The sequence below is a fragment of the Myotis lucifugus genome, unplaced genomic scaffold (genome assembly GCF_000147115.1).
Source record: "Myotis lucifugus unplaced genomic scaffold, Myoluc2.0 scaffold_306, whole genome shotgun sequence".
NCBI lineage: Eukaryota > Metazoa > Chordata > Mammalia > Chiroptera > Vespertilionidae > Myotis > Myotis lucifugus.
The window spans coordinates 502,043-529,510 of record NW_005871354.1 but is presented as its reverse complement, the minus strand read 5'-3'; the positions used below and the strand labels follow the sequence as shown (position 1 = coordinate 529,510).

General features: G+C 39.7%; 1 protein-coding gene and 1 pseudogene across 1 annotated transcript in view; one reads left to right on the top strand and one right to left on the bottom strand.

Annotated features, from left to right (window-relative positions):
- Positions 1-27,468, top strand: part of LOC102417440 (UPF0061 protein ETA_18310-like) — a 46,575-nt gene that overhangs the window by 5,811 nt on the left and 13,296 nt on the right. Inside the window, exons 5-16 of the mRNA XM_023763883.1 lie at positions 5,895-5,959; positions 6,036-6,092; positions 6,189-6,287; positions 9,264-9,331; positions 14,753-14,840; positions 16,552-16,621; positions 17,926-17,998; positions 20,698-20,781; positions 21,461-21,590; positions 24,497-24,541; positions 24,650-24,731; positions 24,832-24,924. Of these exons, the coding sequence (XP_023619651.1) occupies positions 5,895-5,959; positions 6,036-6,092; positions 6,189-6,287; positions 9,264-9,331; positions 14,753-14,840; positions 16,552-16,621; positions 17,926-17,998; positions 20,698-20,781; positions 21,461-21,590; positions 24,497-24,541; positions 24,650-24,731; positions 24,832-24,924 (954 nt within the window). The remainder of the gene's footprint in view (positions 1-5,894; positions 5,960-6,035; positions 6,093-6,188; positions 6,288-9,263; positions 9,332-14,752; positions 14,841-16,551; positions 16,622-17,925; positions 17,999-20,697; positions 20,782-21,460; positions 21,591-24,496; positions 24,542-24,649; positions 24,732-24,831; positions 24,925-27,468) is intronic.
- On the bottom strand, positions 5,326-5,739 carry LOC102421799 (annotated as a pseudogene).

Here is a 27,468-nt window from a genome sequence, read left to right as displayed (position 1 = left end):
CAGTTTATTCTGTTCATCAGATTATTTATTCACTTGATTTTTAGATTCACTTGTTGATAGATAAGTATTTGTTGTTCATAATTTTTATCTTTACCTTTTTCTTCTTCTTCTTCCTCTTCTTAAAGGATACCTTTCAGCATTTCATATAATACTGGTTTGGTGGTGATGAACTCCTTTAGCTTTTTCTTATCTGTGAAGCTCTTTATCTGACCTTCAATTCTGAATGATAGCTTTGTGGGTAAAGTAATCTTGGTTGTAGGTTCTTGCTATTCATCACTTTGAATATTTCTTGCCACTCCCTTCTGGCCTGCATAGTTTCTGTTGAGAAATCAACTGACAGTCCTATGGGTACTCCCTTGTAGGTAACTGACTGTCTTTCTCTTGCTGCTTTTAAGATTCTCTCTTTGTCTTTTGCTCTTGGCATTTTAATTATGATGTGTCTTGGTGTGGTCCTCTTTGGATTCCTTTTGTTTGGGGTTCTCTGCGCATCCTGGACTTGTAAGTCTATTTCTTTCACCAGGTAGGGGAAGTTTTCTGTCATTATTTCTTCAAATAGGTTTTCAATATCTTGCTCTCGCTCTTCTTCTGGCATCCCCATAATTCAGATGTTGGTTCGCTTGAAGTTGTCCCAGAGGCTCCTTACACTATCTTCATATTTTTGGATTCTTTTTTTGTTTTGCTTTTCCGGTTGGGTGATTTTTCCTTCTTCGTTTTTCAAATCTTTGACTTGATTCTTGCGATCCTCTAGTCTGCTGTTGGATCTCTGTATAATATTCTTTATTTCAGTCAGTGTATGCTTAATTTCTAGTTGGTCCTTTTTCATATACTCGAGAGACTCACTAATTTATTGGCGGTTTCTAGAAAATTCTTGAAAAACCTTATAACTGTGGTTTTGAACTCTATATCCAGTAGTTTGCTTTCTTCCATTTCTGTCATTTGTGACCTGTTTCTTTGTCTCCGCATTTTGGCTGCTTCTCTGTGTTGATAGAGTGGCTTTGTGTGCTAGGTGTCCTATAGGGCCCAGTGTCTCAGCCTCTCCAATTACCTGAGATGGACACTCTTGGTGCACCCCTTTGTGGGCTTTGTGCACAGTCTTGTTGTAGTTAAGCCTTGATTGTTGTAGGTATCACTGGGAGGATTTGACCTCCAGGCCAATTGGCTGTGAGAATCAGCTGTGTCTACAGTGGGAGAACTTCTGTGCTGGAGACACCCTTCTGGGGCAAGACTTGCTTCAGTGGGGCTTTGGTGCTCACTGAGTCTGCCCCCTGAGTATGTCCCTTATGGATATGAGGAGTTGTAATCTGGATGGTCCCACTCTGACCACTGGGTACACTGGCTCTTGGATCTCTAAGGAGGTGCTAATTTAGCCTCTGCCTGAGGCTACCCAGCAGGAGCTACAGAGAGATCTGCAGATTCCTCTTCTTTGTTTGGGGTTTGGAGGTGCCCAGATGAGACCCAGCTGTGAAGCAATGCAAGCTGCTTTGGGGCCTTGGGCCTTCTTTTGGATGTTCTGGGTCTCTCTGACCCAGCTGCAGTTTATTAGGTAATTTTAGATCTCAAAGGGCCAGCGCATTCATATGCAAAAGCCTCTGCTAGCAGCTTGGGTGGGGCGGGGTCTCGGGGAATCAACAGGGCAGGGCAAACAGCTATGGCTGCTCCTCAGCCCTGCCCTAAGAGGCCCCGGGTCTCAGTTTCCCACAGTAATCGCTGCAAGCACCTCTGAGAGAAAGCCGCCCTCGAGTTCTGCCCACTGCCAGACAGTCCAGTTTCTCCCCATATGAGTTGGGTCCCCAGAGACTCGCCCGGAACTGGAGTTCAGAGCAGTCGGGAGCTTGTGTCTCCCTCCTGATTGAAAAAGACAACCGTGTCCTCAGTTGCCAGCCCTTTCCGCGTGCACCTTCGTAACTGCACTTCCGCACCTCCTCTGAGTCTCAGTGTGCTTTTCTCTTTCCTTTTAGTTGTAGAATTTCCACTCAGCCAGGCTTACTGTGGTTCTGGATGATGTCCGTTTTGTCTTTTAGTTGTATTTTTGAAGTGGTTGTGCGAGGCAACAATTTCAGGTGTTTATGCCGCCATCTTGGTTTTTCGAGCCTAAATTTCTTTAATGAAATTGAGAAAACTGGGCCCGCACAAGTATAGAATTTCTGTGAATTATTGCTATAGGACTCATTCAGTGAAGAGATTTAGGCAAAGTCAGGTAGCACAGTTTGTCAATATAAAAGCCTTAGAAGAACAAATAGATTTTAACTTTGCTTAGATAGCTGTAGAGCAAAGTTTTAGAATTGCTAGAAATTATATCAGGATTAATTGGGGATTTTATAGATGCTGAAACAATTAGGAAGGCACCTTCTATAAATGAAGCAAGTTCAGGTATGGTCTCTAATAATTTTTTTTAAAAGAAGAAGGAGCCCAGCCAGTGTGGCTCAGTGGTTGAGAGTCAACCCATGAACTAGGAGGTCACAGTTCCATTTCCAGTCAAGACACATGCCTGGGTTGCAGGATCGATCCCCAGTGAGGGGCGTGCAGGAGGCAGCCGATCAATGATTCTCTCTCATTGATGTTTCTATCCCTGTCTCCCTCTCCCTTCCTCTCTCTGAAATCAATAAAAACACATTAAAAAAAGAAAGGAGAAGGAACACAGAACCAATTGTTGAAATTGCTGTGGCTTTCCTTTAAGCTAGAGAAGATTAACTTAACACTGGTTTTTTTGGTGGCTGGTTTACTCAGGAATAGTTTTTAGGACAAATAGCAAAGTATAATAGAGTTGGAGTAAGAATTAAGTTAGGAAATATATGAAAAGGGCTTTCACGATAGCTATTTTTATAATTAGTATCAAGCTCTGTTTGTTGTGGTAGTTAATTCCTTTAAGATTTTTATTGCTTCCATTTTTCTACTACCTAAGAAGGAAAATTAACAGAGAAGCTAAGAAGCAAAGTGGCATGACCATTAGAATTGAAAAGGACTCAATGGGTCATCTAGAAGAAACATGAACCTCAGTGTCCTGATCAGTAATGTGCCAGGGTTGACCAAGTCCTTGCAGCAGTTGTGAGAAGTGCCATGGGAAAGAAATCTGCTTAATTTTATTTGACTCACCCATTTTCCAAACATATTTGACTGCAGGAGTCTGTGATTGCTTTGTTTTTAAGAAATAACTCTCAACATTTTGCTGAACTATGTTTCTCAGTTTAGAATCTTCTGGACTAGATGATCCTTACAGTTTTTCCCATGGTTCAAAAGTCATTTCCATATAGGGTAAATTTATCAGCATTTATACCAGTACTCACATGTGCTGTTAAAGTACAAATGCAAACCTTAAGCCCTGCAGAGTGTTGTTAAGCTATACTTTTTTTGTACTGTTTTGGGTAGTAAATTAGACTATACTTTTATCAATTTCATATTTCTCCTCTTGCTACTCCTCCCTGATTTGAAATTATAAATATTTGTTTATAAGTATGGCTTTGCCATTTTGAACTTAAAGGCCAGTAAATGCTTTCTCTCTTTTTTAAAAACGTATTTTTATTGATTTTGAGAGAGAGAGAGAGAGAGAGAGAGAGAGAGAGAGAAGCATCAATGTGAGAATGAAGTATCAATCAGCTGCCTCTTGCATGCCCCCCACTGGGGATCAAGCCCAAAACCCTGGCATGTACCCTGACCTGGAATCGAACCCAGCAACTTTTCTGTGCATGTGATGGTGTCCAACCCACTGAGCTATGTCAGCCAGGGCAGTGCTTTCTCTTTTATTAATGGAGAACTACCTTCCTGTTTCCCGATTTCACTCCCAGCTTTGGGTTCACCATTCTTTCTGCTTACCTTTCATGGTGTGGGATATACCTAACATATTGGCAACTTTAGAACTTTCCAGAATATGCTGAGAGCACCTCTCATACCTGTGCTTTTAGACATATTCCACAGCTAAAATTAAATTACTGGTGGCCCAATCCTAGTTAAGATAAAAAATTAAATTACTGGATACATTTTTTCTTCTTTTTTTTTTAAATATATTTTATTGATTTTTTACAGAGAGGAAGGGAGAGAGATAGAGAGTTAGAAACATCGATGAGAGAGAAACATCGATCAGCTGCCTCTTGCACATCTCCTACTGGGGATGTGCCCGCAACCCAGACCTGTGCTTTTAGACATATTCCACAGCTAAAATTAATTAATGGTGGCCCAGTCCTAGTTAAGATAAAAAATTAAATTACTGGACACACTTTTTCTTCTCAATTTCATGTTTTTCTTCCAGAACTGTAAATATTGTTTAAATATTCCACAGCTGTTTATATAACTCCTTTTAAATGCCAGGAGCTATGATGGTGAATAAGACTTGTCCCCTTTGCTCAAATTGCTAATACTTTAGGGGAAGGGATAGAAAACTAAACAAATTCCAATAACATTAAGTTGTGATATGGGTAAGTATAGGAGTTATGGCAATTTATAGGACCTCTCTCCTAGTCCTAGAAATTTAGAAAAAGTTTTCTGGTGGAAGTAACTTCTATGTGGAGAATGGACTGACATCTGAATTAGCAATAATTGTTGACAATAACAATTAGCATCTTTTGAACACTTGAAAATGTCGGACTTAGTACGTAGCATTTTGCATATACAGGAATGGGTAAAAGTTTACAATTGTATGTGAAACAGAGTTTATTCTTTTTTTGTTTTGTTTTTATTTATTTTTAAATTTTCTTTATTGATTAAGGTATTACATATGTGTTCTTATCCCCCCATTCTCCCCCCCCCACAGAGTTTATTCTTGTATTATTATTTATTAATTGTTGTATTATTTTCCATACAAACAATTGTAAACCTACTTTTGCCCATCCCTGTATTAGTGATAATTCTTACAACAAGGGTTATCCCATTTTACAGAAATGAAAGGTTAGTCTCAGTGAGATTAAGTAACAAACAAATTCACAACTAGTGGCATAGCTAGGAGTTGAACAACCACGAACAAATTTTAGCAGAAGAGTTTGGAAACAGCTCATCATGCAAGTTCAAAAGCAATTTTTCAGGTACAAGTGTGTTCCTGATTTTATATTGCAAATGTACAGTATAGGAAATTTTTCTGCTAAGAAATTGTTCCTAGTTCATATTATGGAATTAAATAGATCAGTTCTAAGTTTTCTACACCTAACAAATGTAAACTCAGCTCTAAGATGAAAAGAAATTGATTATATGTCATAAGTTTATATTTTTAAAATAAATTTCACTTGTTTTATTGATTGAATTTTAGTTTCACTTTTATTAGAGTTGTTGACAATTGTAATCTCCAAAATGCAATACCTCATTCTCAAAAATTTTTTTTATTTAACAAAGTTTTATTTTTCAAAATGTACAGCCAGTGAGACCTATTGCTCGTGCATCTTCTCCAGCAGCTGGGGCATCCCCACCTCTGGTGTTTCTGGTGTAAATTACCTGAGCTCTGTGCCTCGAGGCTGGTTTAATAAGTTCTTTACTAAGGAGCTCCTGAAGGGCTGCCCTGGTCAGAGAGCCGTGAATCTTCAATCTCTCCGAGACCACAGCGGGGGTAATAAGCTTGTCATTGGGAACTTCCTTACAGAGTTTGTCAAACAAGACCAGGTTATTGAGCTTGTCCCAAACTTTGCCTTTGGACCACTTCTTCTATTTGGCCTGCCCCCCCCCCTTCACCGCCCCCCCCCCCGACTTCTTCACATGGTCTTTGTCTTTCTTGGCTGACTTTCCAGCATCTTTCTTCTTCTTGTCGTCCTTGGGTGGCATTGTGAGACTCGGAGGGCAGGGCACCGCTGCTGCCTCACCAAGATGTCGGCCTGAGAGCTCACTCTCAATTTTGATGAAATAGCCTTGGCTATAAAATTACTATAAAAGCTCATAGGGATTAATAAACATGACTGATTTTCCTTTTTCCCTTTTAGTTTGGAATATGGGCAGATCAGCTTGGGGATGGAAGAGCCCATCTTATTGGAATTTACATGAACAGGTATCACATGTTTTCTTGAATAGCTTTTCTGCTAAGTATTTACATGAATTTTCTAATACTTACATATTTTTTGAAGGCTGGGTGAAAAGTGGGAACTTCAATTAAAAGGCTCAGGAAAGACCCCATACTCCCGGTACAGTTTTTTTCGTTTGTTTGGTTTTTTTTACTGAACTAAATTAAAATGATGTTGTCTTTATCATTGAAAATCTTTTAATCTTATTTCCTGTAGAAATGGTGATGGCAGAGCTGTACTTCGTTCCTCCGTGAGAGAATTTTTGTGTAGTGAGGCTATGTACTATCTTGGAATCCCAACCAGCAGAGCTGCAAGGTAACTCCTCTTTCCTTGGAGCTAACTTTCAGGACTGGATCATGTTATTTCCAGAAACATTAGTAAATGGAGCAGATAAGTTTCTGCTTATAGTTTCTTATAGTTTTAGGTGTTGTTATTTTTTTGTTAATCCTCACCCGAGGATATTTTCCCCATTGATTTTTAGAGAGAGGGGAAAGGAGGGAGGGAGGAGAGAGAAAGAGAGAGAGAGAGAGAAAAACAGAGAAACATCAATGTGAGAGAGACACGTGCCTCCTGAACGTGCCCTGATGGGGTGGGGATCAAACCTGAAACCTAGGTATATTTCCTTGAGTCAAAATCAAACCCTAGACCAGGGGTGGGCAACCTTTTTGTGAGTGCGTGCCAAAACCAGCAAAATCTCTGACTCAAAATTCTTCTGCGTGCCAACCCTAATTTTTTGAGAACATGTTACACCTACTTGATATCTCTTAAGGTGTACGTATGTGAAGAACCTTGAAGAAATAATAAAATTCATTCGAGCGACAAAAACACAGTATATGATGATGAAAAATACATTTATTTTTTAATGTATACATGTACACTGATAGTCCGACAGAAAACTTTATGACTCCGTTTGCTATTATCAGTGGGACTTTTGCTGCTGCATTACTGATGACAGAGATTTTACATCAGGTTTATATTTCATGACCTTCAGAGATATGCATGAGCTACTACTTTCATCCGTCAGGCTGCTCCTATTACAAGACTTAACAAAATTCATCACTGCGAACAAAGATTCACAACTGTAAATGGAAGATTATAAGAGAGGGTTTCGCGTGCCAGCAAAAGTTACTGGCGTGCCATGTTTGACACGCGTGCCAGGGGTTGCCCACCCCTGCCCTAGACCCTTCAGTGTGTAGGCTGAGAAACACCAGCCAGGGCAGTTTTAGGTGCTTCTTTGTTTGTTTGTTTGTTTGTTGTTAATCCTCACCTGAGGATATTTTTTTCCCATTGATTTTTTTTCAATTTATGTATTTTATTTATTTATTTATATTTAAAATCTTTATTGTTGAAGGTATTACATAGGTCCTCCTTATTCCCCCATTAATCTCTTCCAGCCTGCTCCCATCCCTGCCCCCCTCCCCCAGACCCTCACCACCCCCTTGTCTGTGTCCCCCGGTTATGCATATATGCATACAAGTTCATTGGTTGATCTCTTCCCACCCACCCTCCTCTTCCTTCCCTCTGAAGTTCAACTGTTTGTTCATGCTTCTATGTCTCTGGGGCTATTTTTGCACGCGGACCAGCCTCTGGGGCTATTTTTGATCATTAGTTTATTTGATTCATTAGAGTCCACATATGAGTGAGATCATGTGATACTTATCTTTCTCTGGCTTATTTCGCTTAGCATAATACTCTCCAGGTCCATCCATGCTGTTGCAAATGGTAAGAGTTCTTTCTTTTTTATTGCCGCATAGTATTCGATGGTGTAAATGTACCACAGCTTTTTTTTTTTTTTACCACAGCTTTTTAAAAAATATGTATTTTTATTGATTTCAGAGAGGAAGGTAGAGAGATAGAGAGAAACATCAATGATGAGAGAGAATCATTGATTGGCTTCCTCCTGCACACCCCCTACTGGGGATCAAGCCCACAACCTGGGTATGTGCCCTTGACCGGAATCAAACCCGGGATCCTTCATTTTATTTATTTTTATACCACAGCTTTTTAATCCACTCATCTACTGATGGGCACTTAGGCTATTTCCAAATCTTAGCTATTGTAAATTGCACTGCTATGAACCTAGGGGTGCATATATTCTTTCTGATGAGTGTTTTGGGTTTCCTAGGGTATAATCCTAGAAGTGGGATTACTGGGTCAAATGGGAGTTCCATTTTTAATTTTTTGAGGAAACTCCATTCTGTTTTACATAATGGCTGCATCAGTCTGCATTGCCAGCAGTGTACTAGGGTTCCCTTTTCTCCACAACCTCACCAATATTTGTCGTTTGTTGATTTGTTGATGCTAGCCATTCTGACCGGTGTGAGGTGATAATCTCATTGTCTTTTTGATTTGTATCGGATGATTAATGACTGAGCATTTTTTTATATGTCTCTTGGCTTTCTGTATGTCCACTTTGGGTAAGGGTCTATTTAGATCCTTTGCCCATTTTTTAATTGGATTGTTTGTCTTCCTTTTGTTAAGTTGTATGAGTTCCCTATATATTTTGGAGATTAACCTCTTATCCGATGTATCATTGGCAGATATGTTCTCCCATGTAGTGGGTTTTCTTGTTGTTTTGTTGATGGTTCCTCATGCAGTGCAGAAGCTTTTTATTTTGATGTAGTCCCATTTGTTTATTTTCTCCTTAGTTTCCATTGTCCTAGGAGATGTATCAGTAAACATATTGCTATGAGAGATGTCTGAGATTTTGGTGCCTATGGTTTCTTCTAGGGCTTTTATGGTTTCATGACTTACATTTAAGTCCTTTATCCATTTTGAGTTTATTTTTGTGTATGGTGCAAGTTGGTGGTCTAGTTTCATTTTCTTGCATGTACCTGTCCAATTTTCCCAGTACCATTTATTGAAGAGACTGTCTTGACTCAATTGTGTGCTCTTGCCTCCTTTGTCAAATATTAATTGAGCATAGTGGTTTGGGTAAATTTCTGGGTTCTCTTTTCTGTTCCATTGATTTATCTGCCTATTCTTGTGCCAGTATCCATTGATTTTTAGAGAGAGTGGAAGGGAGGGGGAGAGACAGAGAGAGAGAAACATAGATGTGAGAGAGACACATTGACTAGTTGCCTCCTGCATGTGCCCTGACCAGGGCCGGGGATTGAGCCATTGAGCTTGCAACTGAGGTATGTGCCCTTGTCCACAATAGAACCCGTAGCCCTTCAGTCTATGACTGATGCTCTAACCATTGAGCAGAACCAGTTAGGGCTTTAGGTGCTTCTTGATAGCTTGTTTGCAGTTAAAGTGTAACTTTAATTGTTTGATTCTCTTATGTTCCAGTCTAGTTGTAAGTGATGATGAAGTATGGAGAGATCAGTTCTACAATGGGAACATTGTGAAAGAACGAGGTAAGACCAGTTTTTAGATTACTTGTATAAAATTCGACTAAGTTTTTTAACTTCTTTATTGACTTTTTTGGGTGACATTGATTAATAAAATTGTATAGGTTTCAGGTGTACAGTTCTATAATATATCATCTGTATGTTGTATTGTGTGTTCATTACCCAAAGTCAAGTCTCCTTCCATCACTATTTATCCTCTCTTTACTCTTTTCTACCTCCCCCACCCCTCTCCCCCCCTGTTGTCTGCATCTATGAGTTTTGTTTTTTTCTTAATCCTTTCACCTTTTTAGCCCCACAACCTCCGTTCCCTCTGACAGCTGTCAGTCTGTTTTCTATCTGTTTCCATTTTGTTAGTTAGTTTATTTTGTTCATTAGATTCCACATATAAGTGAAATCATATGATATTTGTCTTTCTCTGACTGGCTTATTTCACTTGACATAATACTCTCCAGGTCCATCCATGGTGTCGCAAAGGGTAAGATTTCATTCCTTTATACAGCTGAGTAGTATTCCATATGTAAATGTACCACAGCTTTTTTACCCACTCATCTACTGATTGTGCTTGGGCTGCTTCCAGATCTTGGCTATTGTATATTGCACTGCAGTGAACATAGGGTGCAAGACTAAGTTCTTTAAAAACAATAGATATTGGACATCTTTTCAGTCTTCTTAAAGAATGACCCGTGGTTCTTCCAGATATTTCAGCATTATCTTACATAATAATTGACAAACATGCAAATTGACCGTACCTTTGCCATGCCTTAAGCCACGCCCACCAGCCAAATCAGAGTGACTATATGCAAATTAACCCAACCAAGATGGCGGCCAGCAGCCTCAGAGCTGTAGCAAGCAGGAGGCTTGGTTGCCCCAATGATGGAGGAAGCCAAGCTTCCTGGCCGGCTGCTGCCTCCTTTCAAGGCAACAAAGTTTCAATTATAGAAGGTAAATAAACCCCAGATACCTGCTTCCAGTCGCCATTGCCACAGAGCTGGAGCGAATAAAAAAAAAAAAAAAAAAAAGGAAAGGCTGGGAGCTTCAGTCGCCAGGGGGCTTGGTCAGTCTGAAAACAGCCATCAGCCCCTAACTCAGGCTGGCCAGGCACCCCAAAAGGGACCCCCACCCTGAAGGGGGTGTGGGCAGTCTGAAAACAGCCATCAGCCCCTCACCCAGGCTGGCCAGGCACCCCAACAGGGACCCCCACCCTGAAGGGGGTGTGGGCAGTCTGAAAACAGCCATCAGCCCCTCACCCAGGCTGGCCAGGCACCCCAACAGGGACCCCCACCCTGAAGGGGCTGTGGCCAGCCTGAAAATGGCCCTCAGCCCCTCACCCAGGCTGGCCAGGCACCCCAGCGGGGACCCCTACCCTGAAGGAGCTGTGGCCAGCCTGAAAACAGCCCTCAGCCCCTCACCCAGGCTGGCCAAACCCCCATGGGGTGAGGGTCCCCACTGGGGGCTTGACCAGCCTACAAACAGCCATCAGCCCCTCACCCAGGCTGGCCAGGCACCCCAGTGGGACCCCACCCTGATCCAGGACACCCTTCAGGGCAAACCAGCTGGCCCCCACCCGTGCACCAGGCCTCTATCCTATATAATAAAAGGGTAATATGCAAACTGACCCTAACAGCAGAATGACTGGGAATGACTGGTCACTATGACACACACTGACCACCAGGGGGCAGATGCTCAATGCAGGAGCTGTCCCCTGGTGGTCAGTGCGCTCCCACAGGGGGAGCTCTGCTCAGCTGCAAGCCAGGCTGATGGCTGCCAGCACAGCGGTGGTGGCAGGAGCCTCTCCCGCCTCCTCAGCAGCACTAAGGATGTCTGACTGCCGGCTTGGGTCCGATCTCCCAGGGAGTGGGCCTAAGCCAGCAGGTGGACATCCTCCGAGGGGTCCCAGACTGCAAAAGGGCATAGGCCGGGCTGAGGGACCCCCCTGAGTGCACAAATTTTTGTGCACCGGGCTTCTAGTGATATAATAGCATTTCCTTTCCCACATTCTTACATCACTAATCCATCCATTTCAAAAGCAAACATCTGGGAAGTGAACAAAAAATGTTTATGGACAATTGACAAAATGTTACAAAGCTAGTACATGAAAGTTCACACACTTTCCTTCTAGGAGAGCCCTCAGACCTTTCCTTAGAGCCTGGCTGCTCTTACTTCATGTTTACTTCTAATAGGTTCCATTAACTTTTCCTCAACCTTAGTAGGTTAGAAAAAAATATTAGAAAGGGGATAAGAAAGTGTGCTGTAGAACAGCAAAAAGAGAGAGAGTAAGAAATTTGACTCTGAATCTTTGGGGAGAAAGGGGACCTAAAAATTGATAATAAACATACTTAACTGCTTAAAAGGCAGAGCTACCAAGCCCTGCTGACAGCCTTCCATGCTTTATTGGGTCACTGCATCACAGGGCAGCATTTTTACTGAGGTTCATAGTGATTCACCAGAGCACGTTTAAAAAAATATATATATATATATTTTGATTTCAGAGAGAAAGGGAGAGAGAGTGAAAGATAGAAACACCAATGATGAGAGGGAATCATTGATTGGCTGCCTCCTGCACACCCCACACTGGGGATCGAGCCTGCAACCTGGGCATGTGGCCTGGACTGGATTCGAGCCTGGGACTCTTCAGTCCGCAGGCCGACGCTCTATCCACTGAGCCAAACCGACTAGGGCACCAGAGCACATTTTATGTTCTTTATACTTAGTGTATAATATGTTTTGATAGGATTTTCATTAAAAAAAAATCCCCCAACGTATTTATGCTTAAATGAATTAAGGGTTATATATATATTTAAATATTTTTATTGATTTGAGGGAGGGGGAGGGAGGGGGATAGAGAGATAAACAACCCTGAGACAGAAACATCTATATGCTGCCCCTTGCACGCCCCCTACTGGGGATAAAACCTGAAGCCTGGGCATGAACCCTGACCAGATTTGAACTGGTGACCTCTTGGTTCATGGGTGAATACTCAACCACTGAGCCACACTGACTGGGCAAAGCTTATGTGTTTTTATGGTATCTCTCCCCTTTAATTTCATCTGGATAAAATGGACATTATTGCACACAAGCCTATAACAACTGTGCAGGTCTTTTTGTTAATGGTGACTGGAAATGAGAGTCCAACCACAGACTGTTCATATGATGGAAACAACACTGCTTACTTCTGTGGCTGTGACTTATATATATTGTTAATGTGAATTCCAAACTACAGTCTTAATGGTTTCAAATAGTTTTCCGTATTTCTCCTTTTTAGGCCATTACTAGAATTTCTATATCTATATGTTCACATATATACAGATATTTTGATTGTGCTTTTATGCTATTTGCCCAGCAGCCACTGTGGTATATTGAGAAAAGTGCTAGACAGGCAAACAGAATATGTGACCAGCTCTGTGGGAATTGATTTGTCACTTGGAGCAAGTTACATTCTGGCCCTGTTTCTCTATCTAAAATAAGGCTGTTAGATTAGATGATTCATTTTGTGTCTTTTAGTGCTAACATTCAGTGATTCAATGCCTATTCATTAAATAGACATTAGAATAACTTATTGAGCTCGTATGTTTAATAAGTGACTACATTTTTATTGCTCAAAAAACCCCCACATGAAAATAAATGTCTAGATTAATATTGTGAATACATCCTGACTATACGGTAATTCAGTCAATCCAGAAAATACTTATTGACCCTTTTTCTGTGCCTACCATTGGACTAAACTCTAGGGTGTCCAGGAATAGTGAGTATATATCATAGTCCTTAGTCTCCATAGAGAAAAGACTTAGATATATGGAACAGATGAACAATAAAAGATCTGAAGTCAGTAACAGGGGGAACATTTTAGCTTTATGGAGGAAGTGGGAATTATCTTTTAAAATATATTTTTTAAATTTATTAATTTTTAGAGAGAGAAACATTGATTTGTTGTTCTACTTATTTATGCATCCATTGGTTGATTCTTGTATGTACCCTGACTGGAGATCAAAACCGCAACCTTGGTGTATCAGATGATGCTCTAACCAACTGAGCTACCTGCCCAGGGTTGGGAATTGATCTTGAGTATAAGATTAGGAAAGATTTCAGGATGGGGTGAAGAGGGTGTGAGGTAGGTATAGCAGGGGAGACCAGCACAAAGGCCCAGAGGTAGCAGGAAGTCTACTGAAGAACAGCACCAACAAAGCAGGAGCCCCTCGGATAGACTTCACCTTGATATCTAAACACATGTAAGTACAGCATTTCCTAAAAGCAAGAAACATGAATTCTATTTATTAATTGTATTACTAACGTCTATAATCAAAACAGAAGGCAGTTATACAGAATTACAAACAGACCCAAATACAAAATGCATAGATTCACTTTATTTCTTCAGTGTATTCATAGTTAGAACATATGCAAACATTTATTTATTGAAGTTAACTTTCAGTTAGTTACACAAATGAAAGGAACTTGCAGGGACTATGCCATAGAAATCTATACTTATAATAGGATAATATGCAAATTGGTCGGGAAGCTGTCACTTAACGACCGATCAGCAGGCTGCGTCCCCACCCCCTGCACTGGCCTGGAGACATGAGGCTCATGTCCCTGACCCCGGCAACAGCCCCGGGATGTGAGGCTCATGTCCCCGTCCCCCGCACTGGCCTGGGGACGTGAGGCTCACGTCCCCATCCCCCCTGTGCCGGCCCAGGGATGTGAGGCTTGTGTCCCTGCACCCTCTAATTAATTCCCTTTTAATGTGCACGAATTTCGTGCACCGGGCCACTTGTAACTCAATAATTCACTAACTCACAATTGAGGAGATAGTGGGATTTTGATGTTTGGAACCTAATGATTTAACTGAGCAGTCTTTAGCTAGGTCAGAGCCTCGGTATTTCTGAAAGTGTTGTGGCTCCTAACATTCTAACTGATTCAGGCTTAAAGAAATGTAGAAAAAAATCCTTGATCCTTCCGAGGGTATAAGTTAGTTGTTTTTCCAGTACAGATACTGAATTCTTTTCCAGTCAGAGTACATACAAGAATCAACCATTGGATGCATAAATAAGTAGAACAACAAATCAATGTTTCTCTCTCTAAAAATTAATAAATTTAAAAAATATAGTTTAAATAATATATTTTAAATAAAATTTTAAATAAAATTCTCAATTTTATTTTTTAAGAAAAGCATTTAGATCAGCGGTTCTCAACCTGTGGGTCGCAACCATTGGAAAACACATATAGCATATCAGATATTTACATTACGATTCATAACAGTAGCAAAATTACAGTTATGAAGTAGCAACGAAAATAATTTTATGGTTGGGGGTCACCACAACATGAGGAACTGTATTAAAGGGTCGCGGCATTAGGAAGGTTGAGAACCACTGATTTAGATTATGTTTGCATAGTTTGAAATAGTTTATGCTGAAATAAATGTTTCTTTTGCAGGTGCAGTAGTGCTTCGCGTTGCAAAATCATGGTTTAGAATCGGATCATTAGAAATTTTGACTCATTATGGTGAACTGGATTTACTAAGGTTAGAAAATGACATTTTTTAAGTGGTAGAAGACAATTGAAAAATGCTTATTTATGTGTTGGGAAGTTAACTTGTGTGTGTGGGCCGGGGGCAGCGGGGGGCGGAGAGAAAAGCAAGCAAGAATTTATTGACTGCAGCAAAAATATACTTAGGACAATGAAAGAAGGAAGGGCACAGAAGAAGCAACAGGAGAGCCTAGGTTGGGGTGTTTTAGCTCACGGGGAAGTCAGAGAAAAGGGGCCCTTGGAGACAGGTTCAGGGTTTAGCCCAGATGGAGCTGCTGCTGCCCATTGCTCCCCTGATTGCAAGTCTCATGGGGTCCCTTAGAGGTTAGGGGGTACGTGCCTTTGAGGAAAGGAGAAGGGGAAGGGAATGGCATGGGCATGCTCCCTGGAGGGAGAGCACCAAGTTAAATATTTTTGGTTTTCAATAAGTATACTTATTTTATTTATTTATTTATTTATTTATTTATTTATTTATTTAATCCTCATTGGAGGATATGTTTTTATTGATTTTAAAGGGGGGGTGGGGAGACAGACAGGGAGAGAGAGAGAGAGAGAGAGAGAGAGAGAAACATCCATTGGTTGCCTGAGAGAGAGAGAGAGAGAGAGAGAGAGAGAGAAACATCAGTTGGCTGCCTTCAGTGTGCTCCCCGACTGGGGATCAAACCTGAAACCCAGGTATTTGGCCTGACCGGGAATTGAACCAGTAGCCCTTTGGTGCATGGGACAGTACTCAACCAACTGAGCCACTCTGGCGGGGCTGTTCTGTTGTTTTTATACTTCGTATATATTTCCATTATTGCATGCATTGTGTTGTAATGTCATTATTTTTTATATGTTATCCTCTAATCAACTATATGCTTTTTGAGGGCTGGGTCTGAGTCTTATCCTTCTTCTTCCTATCACTTGCACAGGGCTTGTAGATATTCCATGGATGTTTATTGAGTTAATCTGAATTTGTAACATAATAAGATGGAATCTAATATGATGTTAGAAACATAGTTCCAGTTTTGATTAATATTGAGGAAATATTTCTCTATTGCTGTTTTGGGGGTACAGTCTTACTTTTTTTTTATTTTTTTTAAAAATATATTTTATTGATTTTTTACAGAGAGGAAGGGAGAGAGATAGAGAGTTAGAAACATCGATGAGAGAGAAACACCGATCAGCTGCCTCCTGCACACTCCCTACTGGGGATGTGCCCGCAACCCAGGTACATGCCCTTGACTGGAATCGAACCTGGGACCCTTCAGTCCACAGGCAGACGCTCTATCCACTGAGCCAAACCGGTTTCGGCAAGTCTTATTTTAATTTTTAAAAATTTTAAGTGTGAGCCCTAGCTGGTTTGGCTCAGTGGGTAGAGTGTCGGCCTGCAGACCAAAGGCTCCCGGGTTCCATTCCAGTGAAGGGCATGTACCTTGGTTACAGGCTCCTCCCTGGCCTGGGCCCTGGTCAGGGCTCATGCAGGAGGCTACCAATCAATGTGTTTCTCTCAAATCGATGTTTCTCTCTGTCTTTCTCTCTTCTATTCTCCCTAAAAATCAATGGAAAAATATCCTCAGGTGAGGATTAACAAAAAAATTTAAAATAAAGTAAAATTTTAAGTGTGGAATCTAATGAATTAATGAATTGCAAGGGTGGATTTAGGTGATTGGATATTCAATACTGTATTCTGAGGAACACTGATGCTATCTCCTTTTAATTTCCAGGACATTATTAGATTTCATCATACAGGAACATTTCCCCTCAGTAGATATCAAAGAACCTAATAGATATGTGGTAAGTTTTTATTTATTTTTTAAAATATATTTTTTATTGACTTCAGAGAAGAAGGAAGAGGAAAAGAAAGATAGAAGCATCAATAAGGAGAGAATCATTGATCGGCTATCTCTTGCACATCCCCCACTGGGGATCGAGGCCACAACCTAGGCATGTGCCCTGACCAGGAATCAAACCGTGACCTCTTGGTTCATCGGTCAATGCTCAACCACTGAGCAGCACTGTCTGGGCTGTGGTACGTTTTTAAAGAGAAAGAGAAATACTTTTGCTTTCTCTCATTGGCCTGCCAATATTAGTGGTTACACCTTAGGACTGAAAAAAATTCAGTTAGGCAAGGAAATATAGAGCATCATGAACATTTTAGAGGAACATAAGGTGAACCACTTCATAAACAAGGCAAAGATAAGAAAGTTGTTTCCTTTGAAAGTTATCTAGAAGAAAAAAATAGGTGCTACTACATCCTAACTGTATACATTTTTGTTGTTGTTAATCCTTCCACAAGGATACAACCAAGGTTCATGCCCTTGACCAGAATCAAACCCAGGACCCTTTGGTCTGCAGGCTGATGCTCTATCCACGGAGCCAAACTGGCTAGGGCTGTATTCATTATTTTTTGAGAAGCATTTATAAGTTGATCACATATATTCTTTTCTCACCCATTATATTTCTAAAATAGTAGTTCTAAAGTAAACATAATAGGAAAATGTGATTTTCTGTTTTTGTGAAAAAATTTTTATTCTTTTAAGAGTCACAGAGAAGAGAATCCATTATTTTTCTTGGTGACTCATTTTAAAGTTTATTAGTTCACTTCACTTACATTTAACTCCCTTGTGCTGAAATCTGATGCTTTTCCCTTTTTTTGTTAATCCTCACCCAAGGATATTTTTCCTGTTGATCACTAGAGAGAGTGGGGCAGAGAGGAAGGGGAAGAGAGGGGGGGGGGGAGGGAGAGAGAAAGAGAGAGAGAGAGAGAAAGAGAGAGAAATAATCAATGTAAAAGACATCCATCGGTTGCCTCCTGCACCCTTGCTGGGGATCGAACCTGCAACCCAAGTACATGCACTCGACTGGGAATTGAACCTGAGACCCTCTGGTGTATGAGCCAGGCTCTAACCACTTAGCAACACCAGACAGGGCACTTTTTCCTTTTTTTTATTGCACATGGAGAAAGCCTGGTCATCATGCTGTGTATGAGCCTTTTATATATTATTTCTAATTGAATAATTTTATATTCTTCCATATATAATTTCTATTTATTTAGTCATCTGTTGGCTAGCCTTTATAAAATCTGAAATTTTCTTTAGGAATTTTTTTCCATTGTGGTATCTGAGACGGCACAACTGATTGCTCTGTGGATGTCTGTTGGTTTTGCTCATGGTAAGTTATCTATTAATGTTTCACTCTCTGATGAGAAAGTAGAATGAATCTGTAGAGGCAGAAGACTTCTTTTTTATGTATTTCAAAATATTCCTGCTGATGGACTTCTTAACATTTATAACATACTAGAGGCCCAGTGCACAAAATTAATGCATGGGGGGTGTGGGGGGCTCCCCTCAGCCTGGCCTGTGCCCTCTTGCAATCCGGGACCCCTCCGGGAATATCAGGCCTAAACTGGCAGTCGGACACTCGCAATCCGGGACACTGCATGCACTAGTGACCATACTTTTCATACAAGTGAAAGGAATCTTGCTGTTGTATAGGCAGCTACATTTTTTTGCCCTGATTATAAAAAGTAGTACATAACATAATCCTATTGAGGCAGTAGTACCATTTTCCTCCATCTTATGGGTGGAAAAACTGAAGCAGAGAGAAGTTAGGTAATTGGCTTTGTCACACAGTTACAAGTGTCAGAATCAGGGATTACCACAAAATGTGCAAGCCAGAGTCCATGCATGTCATCGCTGCATCATCCTGTTTTTTCAGTGTTAGAATAGTCTTGCCAGGTTTTAATTTTTAAATCTTAAGAGACTGTTCCCAATATATAGGGTATGGTCCCTAGGCCTGGCTGGTGATCAGGGCCATCTGTGGGGTGACTGGCAGGCGGGGCGATGGTGGGGGGGGGCGTTGAGTGTCTGACCCCTGGTGATCAGTGCACATCATAGAGACCGGTTGTTCTGCTGTTTGGTCAATTTGCATACTAGGGTTTTATTATATAGGATGAGCTTGTTTTTAGCAACAGAGAAACAATTTTCTCATGTTTAAAGTGGTTTTGAATTGAATAGTGTACATAAAATAGAATAAGAATGACCTTATGAGTATATATTTAGATTTCCTTAAAGGTGTTTTTTAAAGTCTTAATTATAAAGTACTAGAGGCCTGGTGCATGAATTTGTGCACCAGTGGGGTCCCTTGGCCTGGCCCGCCTGCAGGATTGGGCCGAAACCTGCTCTCCGACATCCCCCAAAGGGTCCCAGATTGCGAGAGGGCCGCAGGCCAGGCCAAGGGACCCTACCGGTGCATGTTCAGGCCCGGGGTATGAGGGAAGTTGGCCAGCTGGGGAGGGACCTCAAGAGGGCTCCAGGGCGTGTCTGGCCTGTCTCGTTCAGTCCTGATCGGCCGGACCCCAGTAGCAAGCTAACCTACCAGTCGGAATGTCTGCTGCCTGGTGGTCAGTGCATGTCATAGCGAGCGGTTGAGTGGTCTTAGCATATCATTAGCATATTATGCTTTGATTGGTTGAATGGATGACTGGATGACCGGACATTTAACATGTTAGGCTTTTATTATATAGGATTACCTGCTTATGGTAAAGAATTTAAAATATAGGTCATTTTAAGTCCCATTCTCACTTGATCTTAGCCAAAAGGCCGAGAAGCGATTAAGTCCCATTCTCTAGGATAATCATTAACAATTTCATATCAAGTTTTCTAGACTATGTTGATGATATTCATATGTCTCCTACAAAAACAGCAAGGTAACATTGCAAGGAATATCTGCCTGAACTATTAATAACTGAAAAGCAAGTTCTGTATATCCTAAGGTCTCTAGATAGATACCAAAGGAGGACTCCATATTGCAGAACTTCTTGAAGTTGGCTTGCAAAATTTCTTGAAACTGGCTTTAATTTTCTCCCACGCTCTGTATCTCTCTTAGGGCTGGATGGGAAACAGGGCAGGTGTTTCAGAGTTTTTGCTATTATGAACTGTGTTGCAGTGACCACCATGAAACTACATCTTTGTATTCTCAAAGATGAGTTTTTAAAAAAATTTTAATACATTTTTGTTGATTTCAGAGAGGAAGGGAGAGGGACAAAGAGATAAAAGCATCAATGATGAGAGGGAATCATTGGCTGCCTCTCACTAGGGATCAAGCCCACACCGAGTCATGTGCCCTGATCGGGATTGAATTGTGACCTCCTGGTTTGACGCTCAACGACTGAGTCTCTGAGGCCAGGCTCGAAGATTAGTTTTCTAAGTAAACCCCTAAAAGTGGAATAGCTGGGTTAGAGAGTCTGTACATTTAACATTTTGATAAACAGAACCATCTTCCTCTGAAAAAGGTTGAAACCCTCTCTATTGAACACTGTGCCACCATGCCCAAGAACCTATATTAGGCTGGTGTGTCCATGGCTTCCTCCAAACCCGCACTCAGCCCCCGTTCATGAGCCCTGCACCTAAGCGGTCTTTCTCGCCCCACCTCCCACACTGCTTGTGGTCTGCAACTCAGTACTGTTAATGTGGGTAGGTATCCACATTTTCATCTTTTCCCCTTCTCACAGCCTTTGAAAATTAATTTTATTCCTTTACTAGTCTCAGTTCCATTCCAAATAACATATATTTTAAACAACTGCTAGAAATTGAGAATAAATAAGAGGAAGTTTTATTTCTTGGGACTAAAGTATTGAAAATCTTTGGGGACAGAGGAGTATAAAACAAAAGGCTACATTTATTTTTAAAATATAGTTGTAATATAAAACTATTTGTCTTCTTTAATTAAACTTTTCAATTGATAATTAAATTTTGCTTCATTTCTAAAAGAAATGCATTTCCATGACCTTTTCCATTCTGGAAAATTTTATACGGTTAAAAAATGCTTTTGTTATTTTATCATATTTTTGGAAATTTTTGTTGTTTTAGGTGTTTGTAATACTGATAACTTCAGTTTGTTATCCATTACAATTGACTATGGTCCATTTGGTTTTATGGAAGCCTATAATCCAGGTATGTATGATTTATATGTATATATAGATACCTTATTTCACAAGTTTATTTTAGATAAACTGTTATAGCTAATACAATGATGGGGTAGTAAAAGAATTGAGATCATTTGTAGAATGGTAGTTTTGTGTTGTACTCAATCTTCTAGGTGCTATAGGGATACAAAAATGAATTCTTTGTAACTTCTGCCCTTAAAGAATTACACGTTAGTGAAGATGACCTGAAGGACAGTAGGGAATATGTTGTCAGACAGGCGTGAGTTTGGTTTCGGGCATCTGACCCTTAACGGCTCTGTGTCCTTGTACAAGTTAACTTAACCTCTCACTAACCTATAAAATGAAGGTAACACTAATATTATACTTGACAGTGGAAGGATGAGAGAGGGCTTTGTGGACAACATACTACCTGAGTTGGAGTTTGAAGTCTGTATTTGATGACCTGGAAATTCTTGTAGGTTAGAAATGTATTCATCTATTAGGCACATATTCACATTATAAAATATTTTCATGTGTATGGACATTAAATATTTATATTACTTTTGAGTTAAATGTTTAATGTTAGAAAAAGTTTTACCTAATAAATAGAAATTTATTAAGTTTAAATATAAATTAAAAAATAGAGAAAACAGCTCTTTGTTGTAATTATCCTTACTATATAAAGATAGTATTTTTGTGTTAAACAGATTTTGTGCCAAACACATCTGATGATGAAAGAAGATATAAAATAGGAAATCAGGCCAATATTGGGATGTTTAATTTGAATAAGTTGTTACAAGCTCTAAACCCAATACTGGATCCAAGGCAAAAGCAGCTGTGAGTAAATCCTAAACCTACTAATTAAATCTGTGTGAAAATATATTTGTAAAGTGATCATTTTTTATTTTTATTGATTTCAGAAAAGAAGGGAGAGGGAGAGAGAGATAGAAACATCAATGATGAGAGAGAATCATTGTTTGGCTGCCTCCTGCATGCCCCCTACTGGGGAAAAAAATGATCATTTTTGAAAAACAAGAAAGTGACATTTTGAAAACCAGCATATTATTTAGTCTTTAATAATGACAGCATTTCAAACTCTATATTTTTCTCTAGTTCAGTTTTGGCTTTTTTCCATAGTTACCAGGATAAGTTGTTTTCATATTTATTGCTTTTTAGATGTGAAATTTTAATTTATTTCTTCTTTGATCTAAGAGTTATTTATCACTGTTTCTTAATTTCTAAGTAGTTGGATTTAATATGTCCATATTTTTGTGATCAAAGAATGTGTTTGGTAAAATCTGCCATTCAAAATGTGTTAAGGATTCTTTATGGCATAGCTTTGGTTTACCTTAAGAATGAGGGTCTAAAAAAAAAAAAAAAAAAGAGTGAGGGCCTGAAGCAGCCACCGGGTCCCGGATTATGTTAGGATTTTGTTGATCTACCATTGGACATTGCATTTCTTGAGGGCAGGGACCACATTTTATTCATTTCTGTGTCTCCAATTTATTTGCTAGAAGATAATACATATTTTGTTTTACACTCTCCTCTCTACCTCCAATCAAAAATTTACAGTACAAGATCCCAAGTGGAAGACAAGGCATATAGTTATTTTATTAATCCCAGGTAGCAAAAAATTATTACAATAAAAATTTTAAAAAGTTTATATCCATACATGGTTTTCTTAATTAATTAACTAATTAATTAATAACTATATTGGTAATACAGTCACATAATTAAAAATCAAAGTGATATAAAATGATATTCATTAAGCAGCCTTTATCCCACCCTAGTCTCTATTAATTTTATATCTCTTTAGCTCTGCAGAGTTCATTCAGTCATTCAACAAATATTTATTGAGGTGCTCAGTATGTGCCAGACACTGTTGTAAGTGCTAAGGGGATAGCAATGAATAAAACAGCACAATTGTGCCCTGATAGTGCTTACTTTTGGTGGGAGAGACAGTCAATAAACAGTGTAAATAAGTTATATAGCATATTAGAAGGAGTTAAATGCTATAGAGAAAAATAAAGCATTAGGTAGAGAGTATAGGGAGAGAAAGAAAGTTTGCAGTTTTAAAGGATGGTCAGCAAAGAACTTGAGTAAAGGCTCAAAGGAGTAACAGGAGCAAACTATGCAGGTATCTACAGGCTAGGGAGTGAAAGGCCCTGAGGTGGGAGTGTGTGTGTGTGTGTCGGGGGGGGGGGTTGGGGGGGACGGTGTTTAAGGAACAGCAAGATGATTGCAGTAGAATGAGCAAGGGGAAGTGCAGTAGAATGAGCAAGGGGAAGAGCTGTAGATGAAATCAGGAAGGTAAATCAAGCAGAGCTTCAGAATGTGTTGAGTTTTTGTGTAACTGAAAATACATTTGAGAATGTTAAGAAATAGAAACTATTTGTTTAAAGATGGGCTTAAGGTTAAAAACTCTAATTTATATATATATATATAAAATATATTTCTTTATTGATTTCAGAGAGGAAGGGAGGAGAGAGAGATAGAAACATCAATGATGAGAATTATTGATCGGCTGCCTCCTGCACACCCACTACTGGGGATTGAGCCTGCAACCCAGGCATGTGCCCTTGGCCGGAATCGAACCTGGGACCCATCGGTCCGCAGTCTGACACTCTATCCACTGAGCCAAGCCGGCTAGGGCATCTAATTTTTATATTTTTATGAAAGATTTCACTATATGTTCATACTTTCAGACAAGTAAAATATTGTGTTGGGTGAGTTACTGCTAATGAGTTATTTTTGGTCTAAGATGATTTAAAAAATATACCAAACACACACATTTATATCAACATTTATCCTGTAATATAATTATATATAGTAGTATTTCAGGAATGATATGGTATGATTTGTACTGTATCCAAATCTTTCAGACAATAAATTTGTATTGATAATTTTCTCTGTGATCTATAATAATAAAAGTGTAATTAAACCAACAGCCAAACCTTCTGGACATCATTCCTGATGAAGCCGTAGTGGCGGGGGCTAAGGCAGAGGCGGTTAGGGGCGATCAAGCAGGCAGGCAAGCAGTTAGGGGCGATCGGCAGGCAGGCAAGCAGTTAGGGGCATCAGGCAGGCAGGCAGAGATGGTTAGGGGTGATCAGGCAGGCAAGCAGAGTGGTTAGGGGTGATAAGACAGGCAGACAAGCAATTAGGGGCATTAGGCAGGCAGGAAGAGTGGTTAGGGGTCATCAGGCAGGCAGATGAGTACTTAGGGGTGATCAGGCAGGCAGAATGGTTAGGGGCGATCAGGCAGGCAGAATGGTTAGGGGTGATCAGGCAAGCAGGCAGGCGAGCAGTTAGGAGCCGAGGTCCCAGATTGCGAGAGGATGCAGGCTGGGCTGAGGGCCCCCCCCACCCTCCTCTAATATGATATATAATTAAATCACTAAACCAGAAATCAGCACATAATCTAATGTTATTTAATACATGAGAAGGTTCGCTTTGTTCTTGTAAAATGTAATTCAGGAATGCTAATTTTAGCCCTGGCTGCTTTGGCTCAATGAATAGATCCTCGGCCTGTCGACTATAAGGGTCCTGGGTTCGATTCCAGTCAAGGGCACATCCCCAATGGGGGGCATGCAGGAGGCAGCCGATCAGTGATTCTCTCTCATCATTGATGTTTCAATCTCTCTCTCCCTTTCCTTTCCTCTCTGAAATCAATGAAAAACATATTTAAAAAAAGAATGCTAATTTTAAATCAAGGTTTAACTGTTCTTTTTTTCTTCCTATAGTGCCACTCAGATTCTTGAGGGGTATCCTGTTCTCTATTACACAAGGTTTGTCCTTTTTGAATGCAGATGTTAAAGCATCCTGGTTGGTTTGAGGACAAGTCTTAAAATAGTGAGAATTTTAATAACATATTAAATTGACATTTCTTCTTTTAGATTTAGAGAATTGTTCAAAGCCAAATTGGGACTACTTGGAGAAAGGAAGGGTGATGATGATTTAATTGCATTTCTCTTACATGTGAGTTTATCATTTAATCTCTTTTTCTGATTAACATTTGAATTATTAATTAGCATCTTCTCAAAGAACTGAGATTGATAAATATACTTATTTTCATTAGCTCATGGAAAACACAGAAGCTGATTTTACAATGACATTTCGGCAGCTCAGTGAGATTACTCAAAGCCAGTTACAGGAGCTCAACATTCCTCAGGTATTCATTAGTGACACTGGGCTTTTTTAACTGGGTTGTTGAGGTATAATTTATATTCCATAAAATTTCACTCACCTTAAGTATACAATTCAGTGATTTTTAACTAATTTACACATTTGTGAAGTTATCACAATGCAATTTTGGAACAATTCCAACACACCTGGGTCCTTTGTGCCCTTTTGCAGTCAGTCTCTGCTTCTACGCCCAGCTCCCAGCAACTACTGATTGATTTTCTGTCTCAAGGTTTTCATTTTCTAGACATTTCCTATAAATGGAATCATACAATATGTGGTCTTTTGCATCTGGCCTCTTCACTTTGCATATTTTGAGGCTCATTCATGTTGTAACCTGTATCAGTAGTTCTTGCCTCTTTCTTTCGTTGTATAGACATACCACATTTTACTGATCCATTAGGGTCATTTCCATCTTTGGATATTGTGAATAAACACTGCTCTGAACATTTGTGTACAAGTTTTTGTGTGAACACATGTTTCATTTCCCTCGTGTATATTCTAGGAGTGGAATTGCTGGATGGTTTAGTAAATTTGTTTAAATTTTAAATTTTAAACTGTTTCCAAAGTGGCTGCACTTAATTCACTTTTAAAAATATATGTTGCCGCCCTAGCCGGTTTGGGTCAATGGATAGAGCTTTGGCCGGCGGACTGAAGGGTCCTGGGTTTGATTCCGGTCAAGGGCATGTACTTGGTCGGGGCACATGTGGGAGGCAACCAATTGATGTGTCTCTCCACTCTCTAAAAAAAAAAAAAAAAATCAATGGAAAAATATCAAGTGAGGATTAACAAAAGCGTATATGTTGCCTTTTCATTTCAATTATAATACATTGAATATATTGTTTATGGAATAATATGGGTATTGCCAGAAGATTTCTATTTACTATATATTTTTAGAAACATAGATCTATTTTTAAGGTCTCAGTCATATATATTGCAGTTATTGTTTTTATCATTGTTGAGATTAAAACCTAGTCTTATTTTTTCAATTTTAATTTCTTCATTATCTTTCATGACATTCTCTATAATGTTATCTTTTTATAATTCAGAAGATATTCAGCCTCATTTATGCACTCATGCAACACGTACTTATTGAGAACTCACTGTTGTTGACAGTTTATTCTGGGATAGACATTATAGTAAATGTTTTACAAAATAATAAAAATTTATTAATAATATAGTGACAGTAATAGCTAACATTTGAGTCCTTATTATGTTCTAGACACTATTCTAAGCATTTTATATATAAAATCTGTGACATAACATATAAGGTAATACCATTGTGATATCTATTTTACTGATAAAGAAATGGAGGCATAGAGAGATTAGGTAACTAGCGCCAGGTCACACAGCTAGTGAAAGGCTGGCTGGATTCAAACACAGGCAGCTTTCCCCAGAGTTCATGCTCCTAGTAATTCCCAAGCTCTTTCTCATTTAAAAAAAGGATGGGCCAGCTCTTTCCTCAGTCCCTTGATCCAGGCAGTCACCAAAGGAAAGGTATCTTGGGCTAAGTCATAAGGCTTGGAATTAGAGTCCTGTGGAGTTTGTGGAGTTTCCACAGTCGTTTTCATGCGTATGTTTAGGGGGAAGTGTTCTGTGGTGACTGGAGAGAGCTGGCCCTGGCAGCAGATTAGGTGCTTCAAATCCGGGGTTCCCTTTTGACAGGCCGTGTGAGCTTGTACACATTACTGTTTCTCTAACCCTCACTTGTTTCATCTGTAAGATAGAATTAGTAATAATGCCTACCTCATTGGTGCTCAATAATGTTGTCTAGCAGTAGAGATTTCAGACTTCTGTTTTTTCAGCGTGATCTCCACATGGAGTTTAAAGGAAAGGGTGCCATGATCAAAACTATACTACCAGAGGCTTCATTCAGCTCTTACCACTTATTTACAACTATTTTCAAACAAAAATAGCCGTCAGTGTCGGAAATGAGAGTTAAACCAGTGTTCTTTGAAAAAGAAGCATAGTACGTGTTATTGTAAAGATAGGTATGGACCATAGTAATTATAAGAAAAAATATTTTTCTCATGGGCATGGACAGCCTTAAATTACATTTCAAGGAATGATTTGAATTAAAAAATGTCTACCTATTCAGTGGGAAATACAGAAAAATGTTAACCAATAAGAATCTTTGATATAATTGAAAAAATTATTAATGATGAATCTATCAGAACTAATTATCATTTAATGTGTAGAAAACTGAGACAAAGTAATGTTAAAGTGACTTCTTCAAGTCTTTGACAGATATCAATAGTTAAATTACTAAGAGTTGGGAAAATTTAATTGTGAAGAGCTCATTACACTTTTAATCATTTAAATAGTTAATTTCTGTCTTTTGAATATGAAACCTTTTCAACCCCCTGACTTTTAGGTAGAGCTAATTGCTCATTCTTTTGTGTTCCCTTATCCTTTATATATATCCACTAGAGGCCCGGTGCACAAAATTTATGCACAGGAAGGGGGGGGGGTGTCCCTCAGCCCAGCCTGCACCCTCTCTAATCCGGGATCCCTCTTGAAATCCAGGACCGCT